The sequence below is a fragment of the Lissotriton helveticus genome, chromosome 12 (assembly GCF_964261635.1).
Source record: "Lissotriton helveticus chromosome 12, aLisHel1.1, whole genome shotgun sequence".
In the NCBI taxonomy this organism is placed as follows: domain Eukaryota; kingdom Metazoa; phylum Chordata; class Amphibia; order Caudata; family Salamandridae; genus Lissotriton; species Lissotriton helveticus.
Window position 1 is genome coordinate 845,776,874 of NC_136073.1, and position 19,439 is coordinate 845,796,312.

The following is a 19,439-nucleotide window of genomic DNA, read 5'->3' on the forward strand; positions in this document are numbered from 1 at the left end:
CTAGGACCTCCCATGTCAACTGGGTTAGGAATGTTACCAGTAGTGCCTAGATTGTGCCTGACTTTCTTAGTGGCTTTGGATAGGGAAGGATTATTTGTTGTATCACCTTCAATACTTAGTGCTCTTTTATGAGACATGACCTCTTTTAGGGTATTAATCATGCATGATCTCATTTCTTTTTTAAGGAAATTCTTAAAAGAATCGCTAGTGTGGGTATGGGAGCTTGCGACAGCGTCGTTAGACTCCAAATCAGACATGATATATATATATATAATACAAGGGGATAAATAATGTACTCTAAATTATAATAATCAAGTGTATTCAGGTGTTCCCTAAAAAGATTAAACAGTTTTGAATCTTGCCCCTTTTTTTATTTTTTTTAATATTATTGACGAATTATGCCAGAAAAAACAATTCTAAGTCTAAATTAAGGTCGAATTTTTATTTTTATTTTTTATTATTTATGAGGACAACGTTAAAGGGGGGTTAAATAACGATTGGATTATAAAGGAATCAAAACGGGGGAATAATTCAAGATAATAAGCTTTGAAAGCGACCTAAAAGGCTCCTGGCGGTAGAAACAACTGATCGAGCGCAGTCGGGAAAGACCTTGAAGGTAAACCGACGCGCTTGAGCAGCCGGGCATGGTGTGTGAGGAATGGACCTTAGGAGGCGTACGGCGGCGCGTTGCCGTTGCCAAGGACCATTCCTTCGCTTGCACTCGGTAGCTCGCGCTGGTTTGACGGAGCCGAGCCGAAATTAAGAAATGCCGATAAAAAGTAAAATTCTTTAATAAAAGACGGCGTAAGGGGGTAGAATACCTTGTGGGAGTTATGATCCAAGTTAAATTAACCTCTAAATCCCTAAATCCCTCAATGGCATGATAACCCTGACAGCTCCTAACGCTGATGAAAAAGGGGGGGGGGGTGCGGAGGGAGAAGGGACCGACGACCATAAATTGGAGGTCGAGGGGACATTAAGCGTTGAAACAAGCCAGAGAGCGAGTTCAGCTTAAACCTGATGAAAATGAAAATTAAGTATGTATCCTCATTAAAATGCAAAGTTAATATATTTTCATTAAAATATACAGTTATACATTCATTACATATATCAAATATGCAGTAAATGATAAATCAATGAGCAGAAGATAAGGAGAGATTACTTATCTGTGAGCCGCATTTAAAAGAGGCTGATCTTCCCTGGCACATGCCTTTTATAAATATTGTGATGTCACTTATTCTTATTCTAGTCTTTGTGATGTAAGCAGCTGTTTTTGAGCTGCATTAAAAGGATTTATGCATAATGTAGCCTCCTGTCTTGTAATGAAATCTCCTGATATCCGGAACCTGTTTATTTATTCCGAATTACTATCAGTGCCAGTCCACCATATAATATTTCAGCTGTGGGACATGCTCAGTAAAGTCAGACTCCTAGCCCTGACCTGCACAGTTGCAGTTTATTCAGATAACTGCTTCCTGCGGCCCTCGCTTGCTCACCTCCTCTAACTCTAGTATGTATATGTTATCCTAGCTCACCAGGTCAATGTGCCTCAAAATAGACTTCGTGGGACCATGATATTCCAACATTGTTTGTTGTCCCCAGGCCTTAAAAATGTCATGCTGTGAATTAAATTCTTATATGCGAGTACATCTTAATGACCAGTACTTGTAATGGAAAAATAGAGGTGCAGGTACTCTGTACCAGAGTACCTGTTCGCTTCTGAGAAGTGCTGGCACTCTTCAATTAAAAGTATTCCGTTTCTCTTGAGAAGTGCAGGTACTCTTCCTCATCTATACTACTATAATAAAGGAAGAACTTTGAAGCTTTGAGGCGAGTAAACTCGGGAATCACAGCGCCAATCCACACACCCGATACATCGTTGGAATTGTCAGGGTGTGCAGATGGACATAGGCTATACAAAGTAAAAATTAAACGTTATTTAAAAAATGTAACATAAAAAAAATAGTCCCCTGGAAGTAGCGCCGGCCGCGACGTAGCGCCGGCCGCGATGTGTGTGCTGACGAGGAGGAGCGGCGGACATGAGCGCGGGGTGGAGCGGCGGACAGGCGGGGAGGAGAGGAGGACAGGCGGGGAGGAGAGGAGGACAGGCGGGGAGGAGAGGAGGACAGGCGGGGAGGAGAGGAGGACAGGCGGGGAGGAGAGGAGGACAGGCGGGGAGGAGAGGAGGACAGGCGAGGAGGAGAGGAGGACAGGCGAGGAGGAGAGGAGGACAGGCGGGGAGGAGAGGAGGACAGGCGGGGAGAGGAGGACAGGCGGGGAGAAGCGGTGACGAGCGGCGAGGAGCGGTGGTGAAGTCAGGAGCACGGGGAGGAGCGGCGGCTCAGGTAAGGCTCCGGGACACGGACAATGTCTGGGCGGGAGGGGGCCGGGGCGGGCGGTTGGCCCTGAAGAACGGCGGCTGAGGTAAGGCTCCGGGACACGGACAATGTCGGGGCGGGCGGTTGGCCCTAAAGCCTCATTGCCCCCGGACGACGTCGGGGCGGGCTGCTAGTAATAAATAAGGGCTGGTACTCCGTATCGACTAGTACCGGCCCATTTAAAGCACTGTTACTGACCAAAAATGTGTTTATTTTTGTTGTGTCCAATGCTATATAAACGCTACAATGGTTCAGGTTCCTAGTTAAAGGAAAAACATTTGACTTCAAATAATTAATTTAAAAAATCAAATAACACAGTACCATCAAAAAGTTATCCATTTTTTTTCCATTGGTAAAGAATTCAAATAACACAAAATGTGCTCACAAGGTTACACAAACAAATATCACTAACAAAGGACAAACTATAGTGTAAACAGAAATAATAATGGCAAAAAAGGAAATTATATACAGCAACAGGTTTTGTGGAATCCTAATTTTTTTCCAAGGAAGGCGACGACGTTTCAACCTTATTGATTAGACAGGTCATCTGGAAAAAACATGGAGAGCAACCATCAATTGGTCAGGAGGAACTAATTCCATCCCAAACGTCAAAAAGATGTAAATGATACACTACAATCAATTTAGAAGTATAATATACATAAAACCAAGAAGGGTTTAAGATGTCTTGAGGACTACCGAAGTCTTAAATTACATGATGCCTCCAGAGTCCAAACCATGTATATAAAGAATTTACTGTCACAGTCCAGTCCTCGTCATTGCATTCCAAATTACGTCATGTTCATAAATGCGTCATTAATGCTTAACGCAGTTCTATTTTTCCTCTTAGTTTTTGATAGGAGCTTGAGGACATAATGTGGGCATTTATGTGTCCCATGTAACGAAGCTGGCGCTCATGTAAAGCGCTCTGATACCCGATGTCTTGGGTCTAGTTCGCACTATATAAAACTTAAAATAAAATAAAAATGTGAATCGTTGTTTAGTTTGTTTTACATTGCTTGTACACCATGGTCATACTGCTGAATGGGTGATAAAAAAATCAAGAATAGGAGTGTTAAGTGTGAAGATGTAGGTGTAGGGGTATTAGGAGAAATTATCATGGGTGAATGGAGATTGTGCTAAAGAATCCTAGATTTAGATTTTACCTTAGCTGTAGGCGTGGTGGGAAGCAGGGTCACCATTGCTCTTTTACATTCAAGGCGGTTGAGTTAAGCCCAAAAAGGAGCCGAAAATGTACTAAGTGAGAAGCAGTGGAATTGTAATGCCTTTCTCACAAGCCATCTATACCTCGGCTGGGTGAATAGCCATCAGGAGATGGAGGGCTGCACAAACATCTGGTCTGCTAGCATAATTAGAGTATTCTTGTAAGGTAGTTCAACACTAGGCATTAGAATACTTGGGGCTCGCGCAGAGTCTGGAATGAAGTGTGGCAGACAGCCTTAGTAGCCAGGTAGATGTTGTCAAAGTCTGTTTTTGAAGTTAAACGCGTTGCATGCTCAGTATTTTTTGTGAACGTTTATAGCTGCGTCGTCTGTAAATTCAGTTGCAGCATTCCATTCACATATGTATATCGGGTTCACATTCATCAATGGTAAATTAAGAGTTTTTGCAAGTATATTAATGAGCGTGCTTTACTAATATTCAAATATGTACAGCACAGGTAACCCTCTGTCTTTGTTTCAGTAGGCTTAGATGAAAGGACGGGGTCCAGTTCTTGGAATTCTGGAGATCAAAATAATTCTTCATTTGACCAAGGAAGGGTAAGTTTAAACAGAAATAAGTTGTGGTTATATTTGTTGTAATACATTACACAACTTTGAGGTAATACTGTTTTATGTAAAATGTGTGAAGTCTCGTATGGAAATTCCTTTTTTGTGTGCTTTGCTCTATGTGCTGAGCTATTTGAAGCTCTCTGCAATAAGAGGCGTGTTAACCACCTCACTGCATATGTGCTACCTCTAGAACATGGCAACTAATTGGCAAACATCAAATGACATATTGGACTTTGGTAAGTGTCTAGACAGTGCAAAACGTGCAAAAGGTATACTTTTTAAATGTGAGACAGTCTAGGTTTACCCCACCTAAAAGTGGGATAAAAAAATAGAGCAAAAGGCCTTATCAGCAGCACTGTACTATTGCAGCCAGTGCTTCAAGCATGTCAGGCCAAACAGTCTGGGCAAGTGTAAGCCCAAAGCCTTCAAGGCCAAGTTGTTAAACTTTCAGAAGGGAAATGTGCAAGTTGTGCTAGCATGTGTGTTTCTGCAGTTACAGCCCCCCAAAGGACTAGTACTGCACAGGCTTTCGTTTGACAAAGCCTGCAGTTGTGAGCTGTTATTTTTTTGTATTATAAATGTGTCGAAACTGCTTTAATGAAATGTTGTTCCGTCTGCTTCCAGGGGACTGAAGTAAGCCAATTCAGGTGGCTTGGCACCTCTTGTAGTGACTGCAGTTAGATTTCCTCCGGACCAGAGTTCTACCAAGAAAGGCGTGAAATACTGTAATTACTAACCTGAGGGCAATTGCCCTTTTGATGTAGCAGCTCGTACTATGCCCCTGCCAACAAGAGGACAAGGAAAGCAAGTTCCCCTCAGACCTTACTCTAGTAGTAAGAACACACCTTCTATAATCTCTTCTGTTAAAGGTAGCATGCTCATTGCCATACAGTAAACCAACTTCTATGTAGTATTAAACCAGCAATGATTAGTTTGACCTTTATCATATCACTGCAAAGTCATGTCTACTGACCCATCTAGCATGTTCAGTATTTATTTATTTTATTTTATTTTTTATTTTATTTTGAAAGTTTTATGTAGCGCGAACAAGATCTTTGCAGATATCAGAGCGCTTTACATAGAAAGGGGGAACATGAGGGAGCATAGTCAAACAGACACGTCAGTAATGCTAATAGTACAAATACGTGGGAACATAGAAGATAATGTAAGTAGGCAATACAAGTAAAACATATGAACAAAGGGGACGACAAGTAATAAAGATCGGTGCAGCGACTTAAATGAGTCCAGAACAATAGTTCAAGTGTATTTAGCCATGAGGATAGCTTTTACTTCTTTCTTAAACAGTGTAGTGTAGGAGATGAGCCTCGTATCAGGAGGGAGTGAGTTCCAGATCCTGGGTGCCATTCCTGAGAAGGAGCGCTTACAAGTTTTTTCCTTCCGGAATCTTCGAGGCTTCAGCAGAAGATTGTTTGTGCCTCTGGTGTTTCTAGAGCCTCCAGAAATTGTTAGCTTCTGAGTGAGATAGCTGGGTGAGCTCAGGTGGACAGCCTTGTGCGTCATGCAGGCGATTTTCAGATGTATTCTGGCTTCAAAAGGTAGCCAGTTCAAGTATTTCAAGTCAGGTGAGATATGTGAGTGTTTTTTTGACCCAGTGATGAGTCTCGCTGCAGCGTTTAGAGAAGCTCTTAGGGGTGCGGTAGTAGTTAGGGGGAGTCCGCAGAGGGCAATGCTGCCATATTCTATTCGAGGGATGACTAGTGCTTGTACTGCAGTTTGGAAGTCTTTGGCAGGGAGGAAGGGTTTAAGTTTCCTCAGGGTATTGATTTGGTAGTTCGCTCCCTTAGTTGCCTTGCTGATATGTTGCTGCATATTGAGATTGGTGTCTAGTGTTATGCCTAAAGATTTTGCTGAGTCCACGATGGTGGGTTGGACATTGAGTGCAGTTAGGTGTTTAAGCCAAATTTGTGTGGTAGAGATCTTCGCGGGAGGAGAGATAAGAAGGAACTCTGTTTTCAGAGCGTTGAGTTTGAGATGATTATTTATTTATTTATTTATTCAAAGTTTTATATAGCGCGAACAAGATCCTTACAGATATCGGAGCGCTTCACAGAGACAGGGGTAGGGGCAACAGGAGGGTGACTAAACAGAACTAATGGGAACAGTATAATAGTCAGTAGCATAATAGGATAGCAGTAATGTACAGATAACATACCAATATACAATCAGGTAACCAGTAATATAAGACGGTGCAAATTCATTGAACCCGCTACAATAGAGTTCAGGTAAGCTTTGGATGTAGGGATGGCTTATACCATTTTCTTAGGATTAGAGAGAACAAGGGGTGGGGGCATCAAGAGGGTGGTACAACAAACTAATGTGTACCATATAGTGGTCGGTAGTAGGAGAGTAGCATAATAGTGTCGCAATCAAGTAAGAATATAATGCCAAGAGACAATCAGGTAATCAATAATACAAAGCGATGCAAAGTCTCTGATCCAACAACCTTAAAGTTCAGGTGAACTTGGCCATAAGGATGGTTTTCACCTCTTTCTTGAAGAATGCAGTGGAGGAGATAAGCCTGGTTTCAGGAGGGGAGTGCATTCCAGATCCTGGGTGCCATTCCTGAGAAGGAGCGTTTGTATGTTTTTTCCTTCCGGAATCTACGGGGTTTCAGGAGTAGAATTTTTGTGCTTCTGTTGGATCTCGAGCCTCCTGATATAGACAACTTTTGAGCTAGGTAGTTGGGTGCCTTGTGGTGCACGGCCGAGTGTGTCATAACGGCAATTTTTAGCTGTATTCTTGCTTCAAAAGGCAGCCATTTCTGGGATTTTAAGTCTGGGGATATATGAGCGTGTTTTCTTGAGCCAGTAATGAGTCTCGCGGCAGCGTTCAGGGAGGCTCTTAGGGGTGCGGTTGTGGATAGCGGGAGTCCGCTGAGGGCCACAATTCCATAGTCTATGCGAGGGATGACTAAAGCTTGTACAGCAGTTTGGAAGTCCTTGGCTGGGAGGAAGGGTTTAAGTTTCCTCAGTGTGTTGATTTGGAAATTAGCTCCTTTTGTTGCTTTGCTAACGTGCTGTTGCATGTTGAGCTTGGCGTCGAGTGTGATGCCTAAGGATTTCGCCGAATCCACGATGGTAGGTTGGACATTGAGTGCTGTTAGGTTATTAAGTCAGATTTGGGTGGTGGTAATTTTCGCAGGAGGTGAGATCAGTAGGAACTCAGTTTTCAGAGCATTTAGTTTGAGGTGATTATCGGCCCACCAAGCTTGAGTGTTTCTAAGTGTGGAATTCAGAAGTTTGATATCTTCCGGGGATCGTAGCTTTAGGTAAAGTTGTGTGTCATCAGCGTACATATGGAATTGTACATTGGATGCTTGGAGCAAGGTGGCGAGAGGTTCCATGACGAGGTTGAACAGTGTGGGGGAAAGGGAAGATGATTATCGGCAAGCCAGGATTGGGTGCTTCTGATGGTTGAGTTCAGGAGTAAAATGTCATTGGGGGATTCTACTTTGAGATATAGTTGGGTATCATCGGCGTACATGTGAAAGTGTACATTGGCTGCTTGTAACAAGGTGGTGAGAGGTTCCATAACTAGATTGAACAAAGTTGGGGATAGGGAGGAGCCTTGGGGGACGCCTAACGAAACAGGTATTGGCGAGGACATCAGGTTGTTGCTCTTGAATTTCTGCGACCTGTTGTGTAGAAAGGAAGTGAACCACTTGAGAACAGTCCCAGATAGACCCATTCTTGTGTTTAAAAGTTTGAGTAAATTCTCATGTTTGACGGTGTCGAATGCCGAAGAGAGATCAAGAAGGATGAGGAGGCAGGTATCGTTTTGGTCTAGGATTTGAAGGGCGTCGTCAATTATGTGGGTCATAGCAGTTTCTGTACTGTGTCCTGCTCGGAAGCCTGATTGATGAGGGTTGAGGAGATCAAACTGAACAATGTGTTTAGTCAGTTGTAGTTGTGCGCATTTTTCCAACAATTTGGCGAGAGTGGGGATATTGGTAATGGGACGGTAGTTGTTTATATCAGAGGGGTCGGCTGTAGGTTTCTTTAGTAAAGGTGTGACTTGACCCACTTTGAGGGAGTCAGGGATGGTTCCTTGTTGAAGTGAGCTGTTGATAATTTTAGTCCAGAGTGGGAGGAGCACAGGGGTAAAGTCTTTTACAGCGTTAGCAGGAAGGGGGTCTGTGAGGTGATTGGATGGTTTCAAGGTGCTGAGCAGTTTGCCAATTTCTTCTTCAGAGTAGGTGACAAAGGATGACCATGTAGCATTGTTTTTTGGTTCAGTGGGTGATATGCATTGCGGTTTGGAGTAGAGGCTTGCGTCACTAAGGAGATCGCCCTTTATGCTCTCAGTTTTTTGGATAAAGAAATCGGAGAAGTCTTCACAGGAGGGAGCCTCGCGCGTGGTGCTGAGTGGCTGGGGTTGTTCTTTGGATTGTGTTCTGATTAGCTCAAACAGTTTTCTCAGGCTAATTTGTTGCTTTCTGTGATTAAACCCCGCTATACATCATTTCAAAAGATAGGCAAGGGAACTGTGACCTCTAGAGCTGTCTGGCACCCTAAGCCCTAGCCACAGCTTTCTCATTCTTATCAGGTGCCACCCTGTCCCTTTCAAATAAAAACACAATTAAATGTGTTACCGGTCATCTCCCCTACCTGCCGTCTAGAGGGCTATTTGTCAGCCTGCTACAAATACACCCCGCCCCCCCAATCAAGGGCAGTCTTTGAAGAAGATTCTGCCTGCCTTTGTGAGGGTGTGATGCCCCTAGGCATCCTCTCAACTTCCAGTTAGACTTGAACCATCCTTCTCTTGAATCGCTAGAGATGAAGGGCATTCACAAGGGTGTAGAAACTGACCAAGTCCAATGGGAGACCAAGGACTAAACACACCTTGAATGATCGAGCAGGCCCATATGACTTGATGTTTGGATGTAGCCCATGCCAAACTGTTGTGCTGTTTCTAAGAAGCGTGTGAATTATTTGGCTAAACCGGTGCAGGGTTCTATGAAACTTTAATTTTTAAAGAATTCAACTCCATACAGGATGCCAAAACTGCCTGACTAGAAAACTTCTTAGTGGGCAAGAAATCTTGGCTTGCCCTGCGCAGCTCTTTTTGCAGTGAAGACAAGGTTAAGCCTTGTCTTACTGACCCCCCCCCACCACCTCCCTTATTTCAGCTGAAGAATTCCGAGGTTTGTCCTTTAAAATTTGTGGATAAGCCAGATCATTATAATGCACTTTAAGGAGTTGCTAGGAAGCTGAAATTACAGGAACTCCTTAACAAAAAATTTACACATGAATTTTGTACTAGAGAAAAGGATTGAACTTCAATTTAGGTCCCAGTGCCACTTTAAAAGAAGTACTTATGTGTAGGATACGGTTTGGGAACACCCTTACTTAACTGCAATAAGAACTCATGTCAACTTTAAGGAGATTTAATCAAACACGCTTGCAATAGCCTGGATTACTGCAATGCTCTGTTACTGGAATCTCCTGCTTATCTGATCTCCAGGCTCCAGAGCATCCAGGCGGCAGCTGCAAAGATGGTGCTTTCTCGAGGACGTCGTTCTTCCACCACTCTTGCTCTGGCCGAGCTGCACTGGTTACCCATTCAGCAGAGGATCCGGTTCAAATCTCTGTGTACCGTTTTCAAGGCTGCACATAGTTTGGGTCCCAAACCCCTGCAGGCCAAGTTCAAGTGGTATGAACCTACACGGGTCCTCCGATCCTCTTCCACCAATCTTATTAGTATACCCAGGATCAGGAAAGCCACCTATGGTGGCAGAGCTTTCAGCATAGCGGCAGCCCACCTTTGGAATAGCCTGCCTCTGGCAATTAGGAAAACCAACGAACTGATGCTCTTCCGCAAAAGGATCAAGACCTGGCTATTTCCTAATGTCTCACTTCCATAAAGCCTCCCCCCTGTTTTTGCCCTCACAAACCAGCCCATCAGTTGCATTTTTCAGCGCCAGGATGCCCGTAGGGTTACAGCGCGCTTTAGAAATGATATAAATAAATAAATAAAATGTACTGCAGCCCAAGGCTAATAAAGCCTGGAACACTATTGAGCAAGAACCCACATTTCTGGTCTGCTGCCTTTTAAAACATTGATGTGCATGGTTTCTGGGGAAGCTTTTTTAAGTTCGCAGACTAGCATTATACAGCTTTCCATGCTATAGAGAATTCCCATATTTATTTTAGACTTTCCACTTTTCATTTTCATTTAATTTTGGTTTCATTATCCGTAACCTCTTGAGATTCCAAGAACTGCTAGGGATGGCTGATCATTTCTTTGGTGGTCGGTTATTCAGGGAGTTCATACATCTGCTACTACACCGAAATGCTTTCTCTTTTTTTAGTCTTTTCACATAAGGTTTCTTGTTTGAACTTTAACTTCTGCTTCCGAAGTCCACTTTAGAGTTGAGCAAGCTAATCTCTGCCGGGCTATTCTTTTGTCTCTTGCTGAAGGAGTAGCTCTAAGGCAGCACTCCAGACAACAAGAAGATTTATGTGCAACAGGGGCACAAGCAGATCTTTACTACTTAGAGAAGGCAGCGGATAGCTTCAGGTATCCAGAATGCATGGCAAACATCTTCCCCCTCCCTCAACAGAGCATGCTCCTAACAATTTGACCGATGTACTACAGACCTCTACCCCCACCCACGAACCCCTGCTTCTCTTAAATGAAATGCTTGTAGAGACAATGAAGGGTCCGTGGTCAAGTCCTACCACGTACCAGACGTTAAACAGGATTATTGCACCGAGATGTAGACCATCTCCAAAAGCTCCAGCCTGTTTTTTTCCCTTTATCCCACTCCGGAGAGTTTGGTGAATCAGGCATTATCCACCACTATGCTTAACGTGGGTACATTACCCGGACATCCCCCAGATAGGGAGTTTTAGAAATTAGAGGAAGTAGGAAAAAAAATATCCCATGGGAGACTTGGGCTAAGATCCCTGAATGCTGCATGTTTTCTTGGCTGACACATGCCCTTTGAGATATGGCAGATGTGGTTGTTCCCAGTCTTCCATACCATATTTTGCTGAGATGGTTCACTATGGACAGGAAGCGACTCTACACCTGTTAAAAACTGGATTGGACACTGATGATTCTATTGCTGGGTCTATAAGCTTCTCAATATCCCTAAGGAGACCTGCTTAGCTACGTTCTCAGGCTTTTCTGGGGACGTCCAAAAGAATGTAATGGCCTCTCCTTTTGAAGGATAAAAACTTTTTGAGGAAGATGATGCAGTATTAGAAAGATTCAAGGAGGAGCAAGCTTACAGCTAAGACAGAAGGTCTACAAGGATCCACAAGTGGCACTTTTTGATGCCAAGATCCCCTAAAAATGTTAGTATTCACCCTCCCAGCTACGGAAGCCCAACCCCCGCATCCGCTAAGAGTTGTAGAAGACCACCGTGCGTAAAACAGCTTCAGTCATCCTCTTTCTCTTTCCCAGCACCACATGGGAAGCTGCAGTGGTTTATCCGTGAAGGAACATGTGGCCAGTGGGTGGATAGGTAGCCTCTTATCTACAGGCCTATAAGGCCATTACTGTAGATCAAAGGTTCTTGCAAATTGTAGGAAAGGGTATAAACTCCCTTCCTACTAGCGACTCCCCCCACTCCCCAGAATCTGTTTGCAATAGTCCCTTCAATCAGAAGAGCACCTGAGCATCCTGAAGGAGCAAGTGGTATTCTTGCTACAGGAGGGAGCAGTGTAGTTGGTGCCAGAGCAGGAAACAAAGGGATGCTACACTCCGTAATTCCTAATCCCTGAGAGGATGGCGGTCTTCGTACGATCCTAGACTTCAGACTCATGAATCTCTTCTGATGCAAGGAGAGATTGACAATGTGTGGTCTAGCTCGGGTCCTTTGGGCACTGCACACAGACAACTGGATGGTATCTCTAGACTTTCAGGATGCCTATTTTCACATCGCAGTCCTGTTGTCCGACAAATCATAAGTGATTCATTGTGGGGGTCCACTCACTACCAGTTTACAGTGCTTAACCTGGGCCCCACATCGGCTCCAAAAATCTTTACCAAGGTGATGATGGTGGTAGCAACTCCTCTCAGGAGGTGGGGAATCAGTTTTATCTTACCGTGACAACTTGCTGCTGAAAGGCAGTGTGCAGCAGATGATGTGCTGCTTGCAAAAGGCTAAATCTGTGGTGTTTGACGTGGGATTTTCTGTCAGTATACTGGATACTACCATACTCTGTGCATTACCACAAGATTAAGAACATTTGGAACATGATTCTGAAGTTTCAACTGGGAGTTCAAATTCCAGTACTAATGGTTTTGTCTCTGCTTGGTCTGTTGACATTCAGCATTTTTTTGGTCACTCATGCACGCTGGCGCTTGATGGTTTTCCAGTGGTGCTCCCTAAGGCAAGGTTCCAACACCATGGAGATCTAAAACTCCATCATGATCTCCAGGGAAACTGCAGCAGATTTAGCCCATTGCAAGAGATCCTCTGGCAAGGAAGTTCCTTTTGTCCTCCACCATCAATATATACAGTCGTGATTGATGCCTCCACCTTCTGGTGGAGAGCACATCTGGTGGGTCTGGAGATCAGGAGCCTCGGGTCTCCAGAGGAGTAGTGATTACACATCAGTCTGCTAGAGTTACCAGTGATGATTCTAGTCAGTCTAAGATTGTAACTAACAAAATGACAGTGTTGGGATACATCAATAAGCACGGAGGAGTGGGATCTCACCTGTTTTTAGAAACCCTTTGGTCGTCGGTGTGCCGATAGTGGATATTAATGGTTACAAACTGCTTGGCTGGCTCACTGAACATCCATGCTAGCAGTCTCAGTTGACTGTCTCACAGATCACGACTAGCATCTCCATCCGGAGCTGGTCAGTCTCTTCGAATGGTGGAGTACACCTCACGAGGACCTGCGTAACACTCCTGAGAACATCCACTGCAAGATGTTCTGTACCCTCAGCATCCGTTGCAGGGAGCCATGGAGGATGTTTCAGTTGAAATGGCGGTTTCTGTTTCACTGTGCATTTCTTCCCTTACACTTGATGTCTCAGGTTTTGATGATTTGCCAAGACTGGTTTCAAGCTTTGCCCCAGATTAGCCAAGAAAGCTGTGGTACATAGATCATCTAAATGTGTTCCTATGTGATCCACTTAGAATACTCTCCCAATCTGAAGGGTAGATTCTGTACCCTAGAATTTAAACTCTTATCTTCATGCCTGGAGACTGAGTAGGAACATCTGAGTTCTTGGTCTGTCCACAGATGTTGTTGATGTCATCTTATCAGCTCTTCGACCATTTACTAAATCAGTCAATTATGACAGATGGAACACATTTGTTTCCTTGTGGTCGAGTTAAGACATTTATCCTATGAATGCAAACTTGGCCACTCTCCCAAAGTTCACATTGTCTTTAGCCTAACAGCGGTGTGCCATTTCACCCTGTATGTTCCTATCCAATCACCCATCTTTATTCAATCGATCAATCAATCATTTGTAAAGCGCACTACATACCCGCGAGTGTCAAGGTGCTGAGGGGGGGGGGCGCTACTGATCGAACAGCCAGGTCTTGAGTATCCTCCTGAAGGTCAGCAGGTCTTGGGTCTGTCGTAGGCTCAGTGGGAGGGTGCTCCATGTCTTGGCGGCGAGGTGGGAGAAGGATCTCCCACCGGTGGTTGTTCTTCGGATGCGCGGGACAGCGGCGAGTGAGAGGTCGGCAGAGCGTAGCTGGCGGTTAGGGATGTAGGAGAGCCGTCTGTTGAGGTAGGCTGGGCCAGTCTTGTGGAGTGCCTTGTGTGCGTGGGAGGAGCTTGAAGGATATCCTCTTGTTGACGGGGAGCCAGTGCAGGTTTCTCAGGTGGGGGGTGATGTGGCCGTGGCTTGGTACGTCGAGGATCAGTCGTGCCGAGGCGTTTTGGATGCGTTGTAGTCGTTTGATGAGCTTGGTCGGGGCTCCGCGTAGAGGGCATTTCCGTAGTTGAGTCTGCTGCTGACCAGGGCCTGGGTGACTGTCTTTCTTGTATCTGTCGGGATCCATCTGTAGATCTTGCGGAGCATGCGGAGGGTGTTGAAGCAGGAGGAGGAGACGGCGTTGACTTGCTTGGTCATTGAGAGCGTTGAGTCGAGGATGATTCCCAGGTTGCGTGCGTAGTCGTGGGTGTCACGGCTGCCCCCAGTGCCGTCGGCCACCAGGAGTCGTCCCAGGCTGAAGGGTTGGAGCCGAGGATAAGGACCTCCTTCTTGTCCGAGTTCAGCTTCAGACGTCTGGTCTTCATTCAGTCGGTGACGGCCTTCATTCCTTCGTGGCTTGGCTTTGGCTGTGATGGGGTCCTTTGTGAGGGAGAGATCAGCTGAGTCGGCGGCGTAGGAGATTATGTTGAGATCGTACTGTCGGGATACGTGTGTGAGTGGGGCCATGTAAATGTTGAACAGCGTCGGGCTGAGGGAGGATCCCAGTGGTCATTCACTTTTTAAAGGGACTGACAAATGTATTTCCACCAGTGCTCTTGGTTTATCCTCAGTGGGATTTGAACTTGGTTCAAATGTTCTGAATCAGGGCTCATTTTGGTGATTATGGTTCATAGCCTTCAAAACTGTATTTTTGGTTGCTGTTATTGTGACCCGTTGTGGTGAACTGCACTGCAGGGCTTGAGTGTTTTTTCCCGTTTTTACATATTTCTTTCTGGATATGTTAGCACTCGGACTAAAATGGCTTTCCTACCAAAGGTGGTGTCTCCATTCCATTCAGTCAATTGATGACCCTTAGCCGCCATGTATCCCCGCCTCGCCCAACAAAAGTGGAAGCGGGATGCAATGCTAGATCCTAGACCCACAGTTGCCTTCTAAATTGATAGCACTAAAGTGATTCAATCAACTCTATAGGTTAGACAAACAAAAAGAAGGGAACCCTTCCTCACTTTCTTCTATGCTTAAACATCTGCAATTCTCTGGCAAATAGGCAAGAAGGGTTCCGAGCTCACTCTACCAGAGTTAAGTCTGCCAGACCAGCCATCTCTAGCAAGAGGAATACCAGTGGTAGGCATCTTTAAAGCAGCTACGGGGTGTCCTAGCTTCACGCACTAGTATCTGGACTCAGAGGTGAGGAGGTACAGCCACCACTTCTATTCATAAACACAGGAGTTCCTTGTATAACCTTCCTTTCAAGCACTGCAGGTAGAAGTTCCATCAGAAGGAAAAGTTACAGCCTTTGATAACTTTCTGGTCGATGCTTGTTCTGCCTGCATATTAAACACTGATCCTCCTCTGCCCAGTTTAAAGGAAGGCTGTTTTGCATATTTGTAGTGTGTCTATTTCTTGTATAAGTATGTATGCAAAATGTTTCCAAGTCAGACTTGCACTGCTCCTACAAAAAGCTGTTTTTCTTGTCCCTTCTGCGAAAAATGCAAACAAAAAAACAGATTAACTGGCACCGAGGTGGCCAAAAGTATTAAGATCCAGTCTGCGCCAGGGTTTATTCAAAGGTGAGTAATCTGCAGGTAGACCAAGTGTCCCTCAGAAAGATCGTGACTGAAGTTGAGTAACTATCCTGTTTAGAGAATTCTAGATCCCCACAAACGAGGTCTGTTGGGCGGTGGACAGCTTCAGAATACCTTACTCCAAATAGTTGTGCTATCAGTTACACATGTTCAGTGTCCTTGTCTCTCAAGTGAAGTGAATGAGACATGAAAAACACTCAGTTTATTCATAAATGAAACTACTCTGAAGTTCTCTTTGATAGATGGAGAAGGAAATTATAAAATAGACTGTTCGAGGCATGTGGGCTGCTAAATTCATATCTTAGCATTAGATCGCCGCCTAGTGTTGGGCTCGGATGATTGCACATTGTTGTCCTGGAAGAGTCTTCGAAGTATCCTGAGATAGGTGGCTCCTCCCCTGGACTACAGTGCGCATGGGCATCGGCTCCATCCCCAGATTGTTTTTTTCCGCCATTGGGTTCGGATGTGGCCCCCTCGTCTTACTGTCGGAACCAAGTAACACTATCTTTTACCGGCCAAAAGGCCTCGATTTTCTTGCGTCGGTATTGTCTGCGCTCGGTCTCGAGTCTTCCGTCTCTTGAAGCCGGAATAAGCGGAGTTTTCTTCGCTTTCTAAACTTTGAGGCCTTCTCATCGCGACACGACAGCAAGCCTTTACGGACATGGAGCGGAGCCCGTTTAAGTACTGCCCGCTCTGTGGGTCCAAGTACCCACACATCGATCTACACCCCGTGTGTAACAAGTGCCTTTCACCGGACCACGACGACGGCAAGTGCAAGGCCTGTGCACAGTTCCGCTCCAAGAAAACTCTCAAGCTTCGGCGCGCGGTGCGCTTGGAAGCTAGGCAAGCGGCCCCAGATCCGGAGAACATCTTCGGCGACCCGGAAGAAGAGGTCCAGGGTCACCTTCTACATATCTCCCCATCACAGACGGAGGTCGAGGCGGATCCGGGAGACGACGACGGAGTCGCGGGTCAGGTCCTCGAATACGTCGAAGAGGTAGGAGACGACGATGAGATTTATGGGGCCGCGGCGGATAGCTCTGCGGACGAGCTCTGCCCCGAAGGTTACGAGGATACCGACCGGGACACGGGATCGCCTGTCGGCCTTACCCAGGACCCGTTGCCGCAAGCCACAGCCCCGCCTTCGGGCCCGGCTACGGACTCACTTGCTGGGCACGCTGTTTCGAAACCGAAACTGAAACCGTCGGGGTCGTCAACACCTAAAATGGCCGACCCGAAATCGAAACTGAAACCAAAGGACTCGAGTGTCCCTAAGATGGCTGCCGTGCCTGTGAAGAAGTCGGTGCCCGTCACCCCGTCGGCTCCGTCGACCTCCGGTCCGCAGAAGCCGAGGAAGTCTGTCGATTCCGATGCTCCGAAATCGAAACCGACGCCCGAGGAAGGGGCCCCCAAGAAAGATGGTCGGCACGGATCAGCGGCTCCGGCGCCGTCCAAGCCCGCCAAGGTCGGCTCCAAAGAGGCTACGCCCAAGAAGTCTGCGCCCCGGCCTCAAGATTCGGAGGTGCCGAAGACGGTTTCCGCGCCCAAAACGCACAAGGCCCGCGAGGACGTCGGATCCGAGGGACCGCTCAAAGCATCCTTGTCGGCGACGAAACCCACTGGCAGTGTACCGTCCCCCATTGCGGAGTCACTGCAGAGAATCAGGGAGAAAGCCTTTGCTCCATCGGCTCCGATGCCATCACCGCAGCCGCAAAAGGACGCTCCGGCTAAGCCTTCTGGGAAACTCCTTTTTCTCTTGCCACCTAAGGAGGCGCCGAAAGCGTTTTCGACGAAATCGGCTCCGAAACAGGGTTCCTCGCTGCCTGACCCTCTTCCACGTCGTGTACTCGAATCGGAAGACGATTCAGAGCATTTCATCGATGCTGCCACCGGCAAGCTGACACTCTATAAACGGAAGATCACTTCGGAGCCGGTGGACCCCTACGTCATCCCGTTGAAAAAGAAGAGGGTGCCCCTTGACGCCTCAGGCCTCACGGAACCGATTCAGCCTCCTCCAAGACGGAGCCCTACTCCCTCCCCAGAACACTCTGTGGGTGAGGAATATGATGAGGATGAACAGTACAATTTCCCTATCGATGAACCTGATGTACAACCAGATTCTTACGACGACACTGGTGACCAGAACACCCAAGGTGTGGGCCAAGACCCGCAGACCTTTAATGCACGTGCATCCCCGACTGAGGACTCAGCAGGATTTCATGCACTAATTGAACGGGCGGCAGCCAATCATGATGTGGACATGCATGCCGACCCGGTTGAGGAAGACTTCCTTTTTGACACCTTTGCCATATCTGAAAGGACAGTAAAGACACTTCCTATGCTGAAAGGTGTTCTCAAACATGCTGGGGACATTTTTAAGGAGCCTACGAGGGCGAGAGTGGTCAACCCTCGCATTGAAAAGAAGTACAGGCCTGCACCTGCGGACCCCGTCTACATCCGGGGACAATTGCCACTGGACTCTCTTGTGGTTGCCAATGCCAGGAAACGTGCCAACTCCCAGACAACGGGTGAAGCTCCTCCCCCGGATAAGGAGTCCAAAGTGCTTGAGGCAGGAGGCAAAAGAGTGGCTGCACAGGCGGCAAACTTTTGGCGCATCGCAAATACACAGGCGCTCCTGGCGCGTTATGATAGGGCGCACTACGACACCCTAGAACAGGTTATACAACACCTGCCCCCACAGTTCCAAGAAGGCACCAAAATGCTTATTGAGGAAGGAAAGCTAATATCAAACGCAGCCATCAAGTGTGCACTTGACGCTGCGGACACAGCTGCTAGGGCTATCAACACTAGCGTTATGCTGAGAAGACCAGCCTGGCTCCGCATCTCAGGGTTTAAGCAGGATATTCAGACAACAATTCTGAATCAGCCAGTCAATCCTGATAGTCTGTTTGGTCCGGATGTTGACACCACCCTAGAGAAAATAAAGAAGGACACGGAAACTGCTAAGTCTATGGGGGCCCTGCAGTCCCAACAGTTTCGTGGCAGCAATTTTCGTCGCTCAGGTGCACGTGGAGTCACCAGAGGACAGATGGGTCAACAATCCCAGTTCTCCAAAGGTGGGACGCAATCCTCGTTCACTAAACAGAACAAGGGAGGTTATAGGAATAACAGCAACAGAGGTCGCGGCAGAGGAAACAACAGCTCCCGCACCTCTACTCCAAGCAAACAGTGACTTTCTGTCACTGCCCCCCGACCACCTAACACCTGTCGGGGGGAGACTGCAGCAGTTCCTGCCCGTCTGGAGAAACATCACCACAGACAGGTGGGTGCGACAACTAATCCAGTATGGTTATTGCCTAGAGCTGAAATCCACTCCACCCAACATCCCACCGAGGCAAAGGCCTATGTCCGCAGAGCACTTGCACTTATTGCAGCAGGAAGTGGTGGCGATGCTGCAAAAAGGCGCAATCAAGCTCGTGCCGGTGGGGAGGAAGGCACAGGGGTATATTCCCTGTACTTCCTTATTCCAAAGAAGGACGGTTCTCTCAGGCCCATTCTCGATCTACGTCCCCTCAACCTGTACATACTGTCAGAGCATTTCCATATGCTTACACTGCAGCAGATTCTTCCCTTGCTAAACCAGGGAGATTTCTTAGCGACCTTAGATCTCAAGGATGCTTATTTCCACATTCCACTACACCCGTCACACAGGAAATACCTGAGGTTCACTATTCAAGGCAGGCACTACCAGTTCAAAGTCCTACCCTTCGGAGTCACTACGGCCCCGAGGGTGTTCACCAAGTGTCTAGCGACAGTGGCGGCGCACCTCAGGAGGCAGAATATCCATGTCTA

The 19,439-nt window shown here is 46.5% G+C and overlaps 1 protein-coding gene across 6 annotated transcripts in view; it reads left to right on the plus strand.

The window, feature by feature from the left end:
• The window catches only part of TCF3 (transcription factor 3), a 620,473-nt gene that overhangs the window by 127,197 nt on the left and 473,837 nt on the right, over positions 1-19,439 (plus strand). For 3 of the 6 annotated variants that reach the window (XM_078670855.1, XM_078670859.1, XM_078670858.1), the window contains exon 4: positions 4,083-4,156. In XM_078670855.1, coding sequence (XP_078526981.1) covers positions 4,083-4,156 — 74 coding nt within the window. Of the gene's footprint in view, positions 1-4,079; positions 4,157-19,439 lie in introns of all 6 variants that reach the window. The other 3 variants (XM_078670856.1, XM_078670854.1, XM_078670857.1) reach the window with 1 other exon arrangement.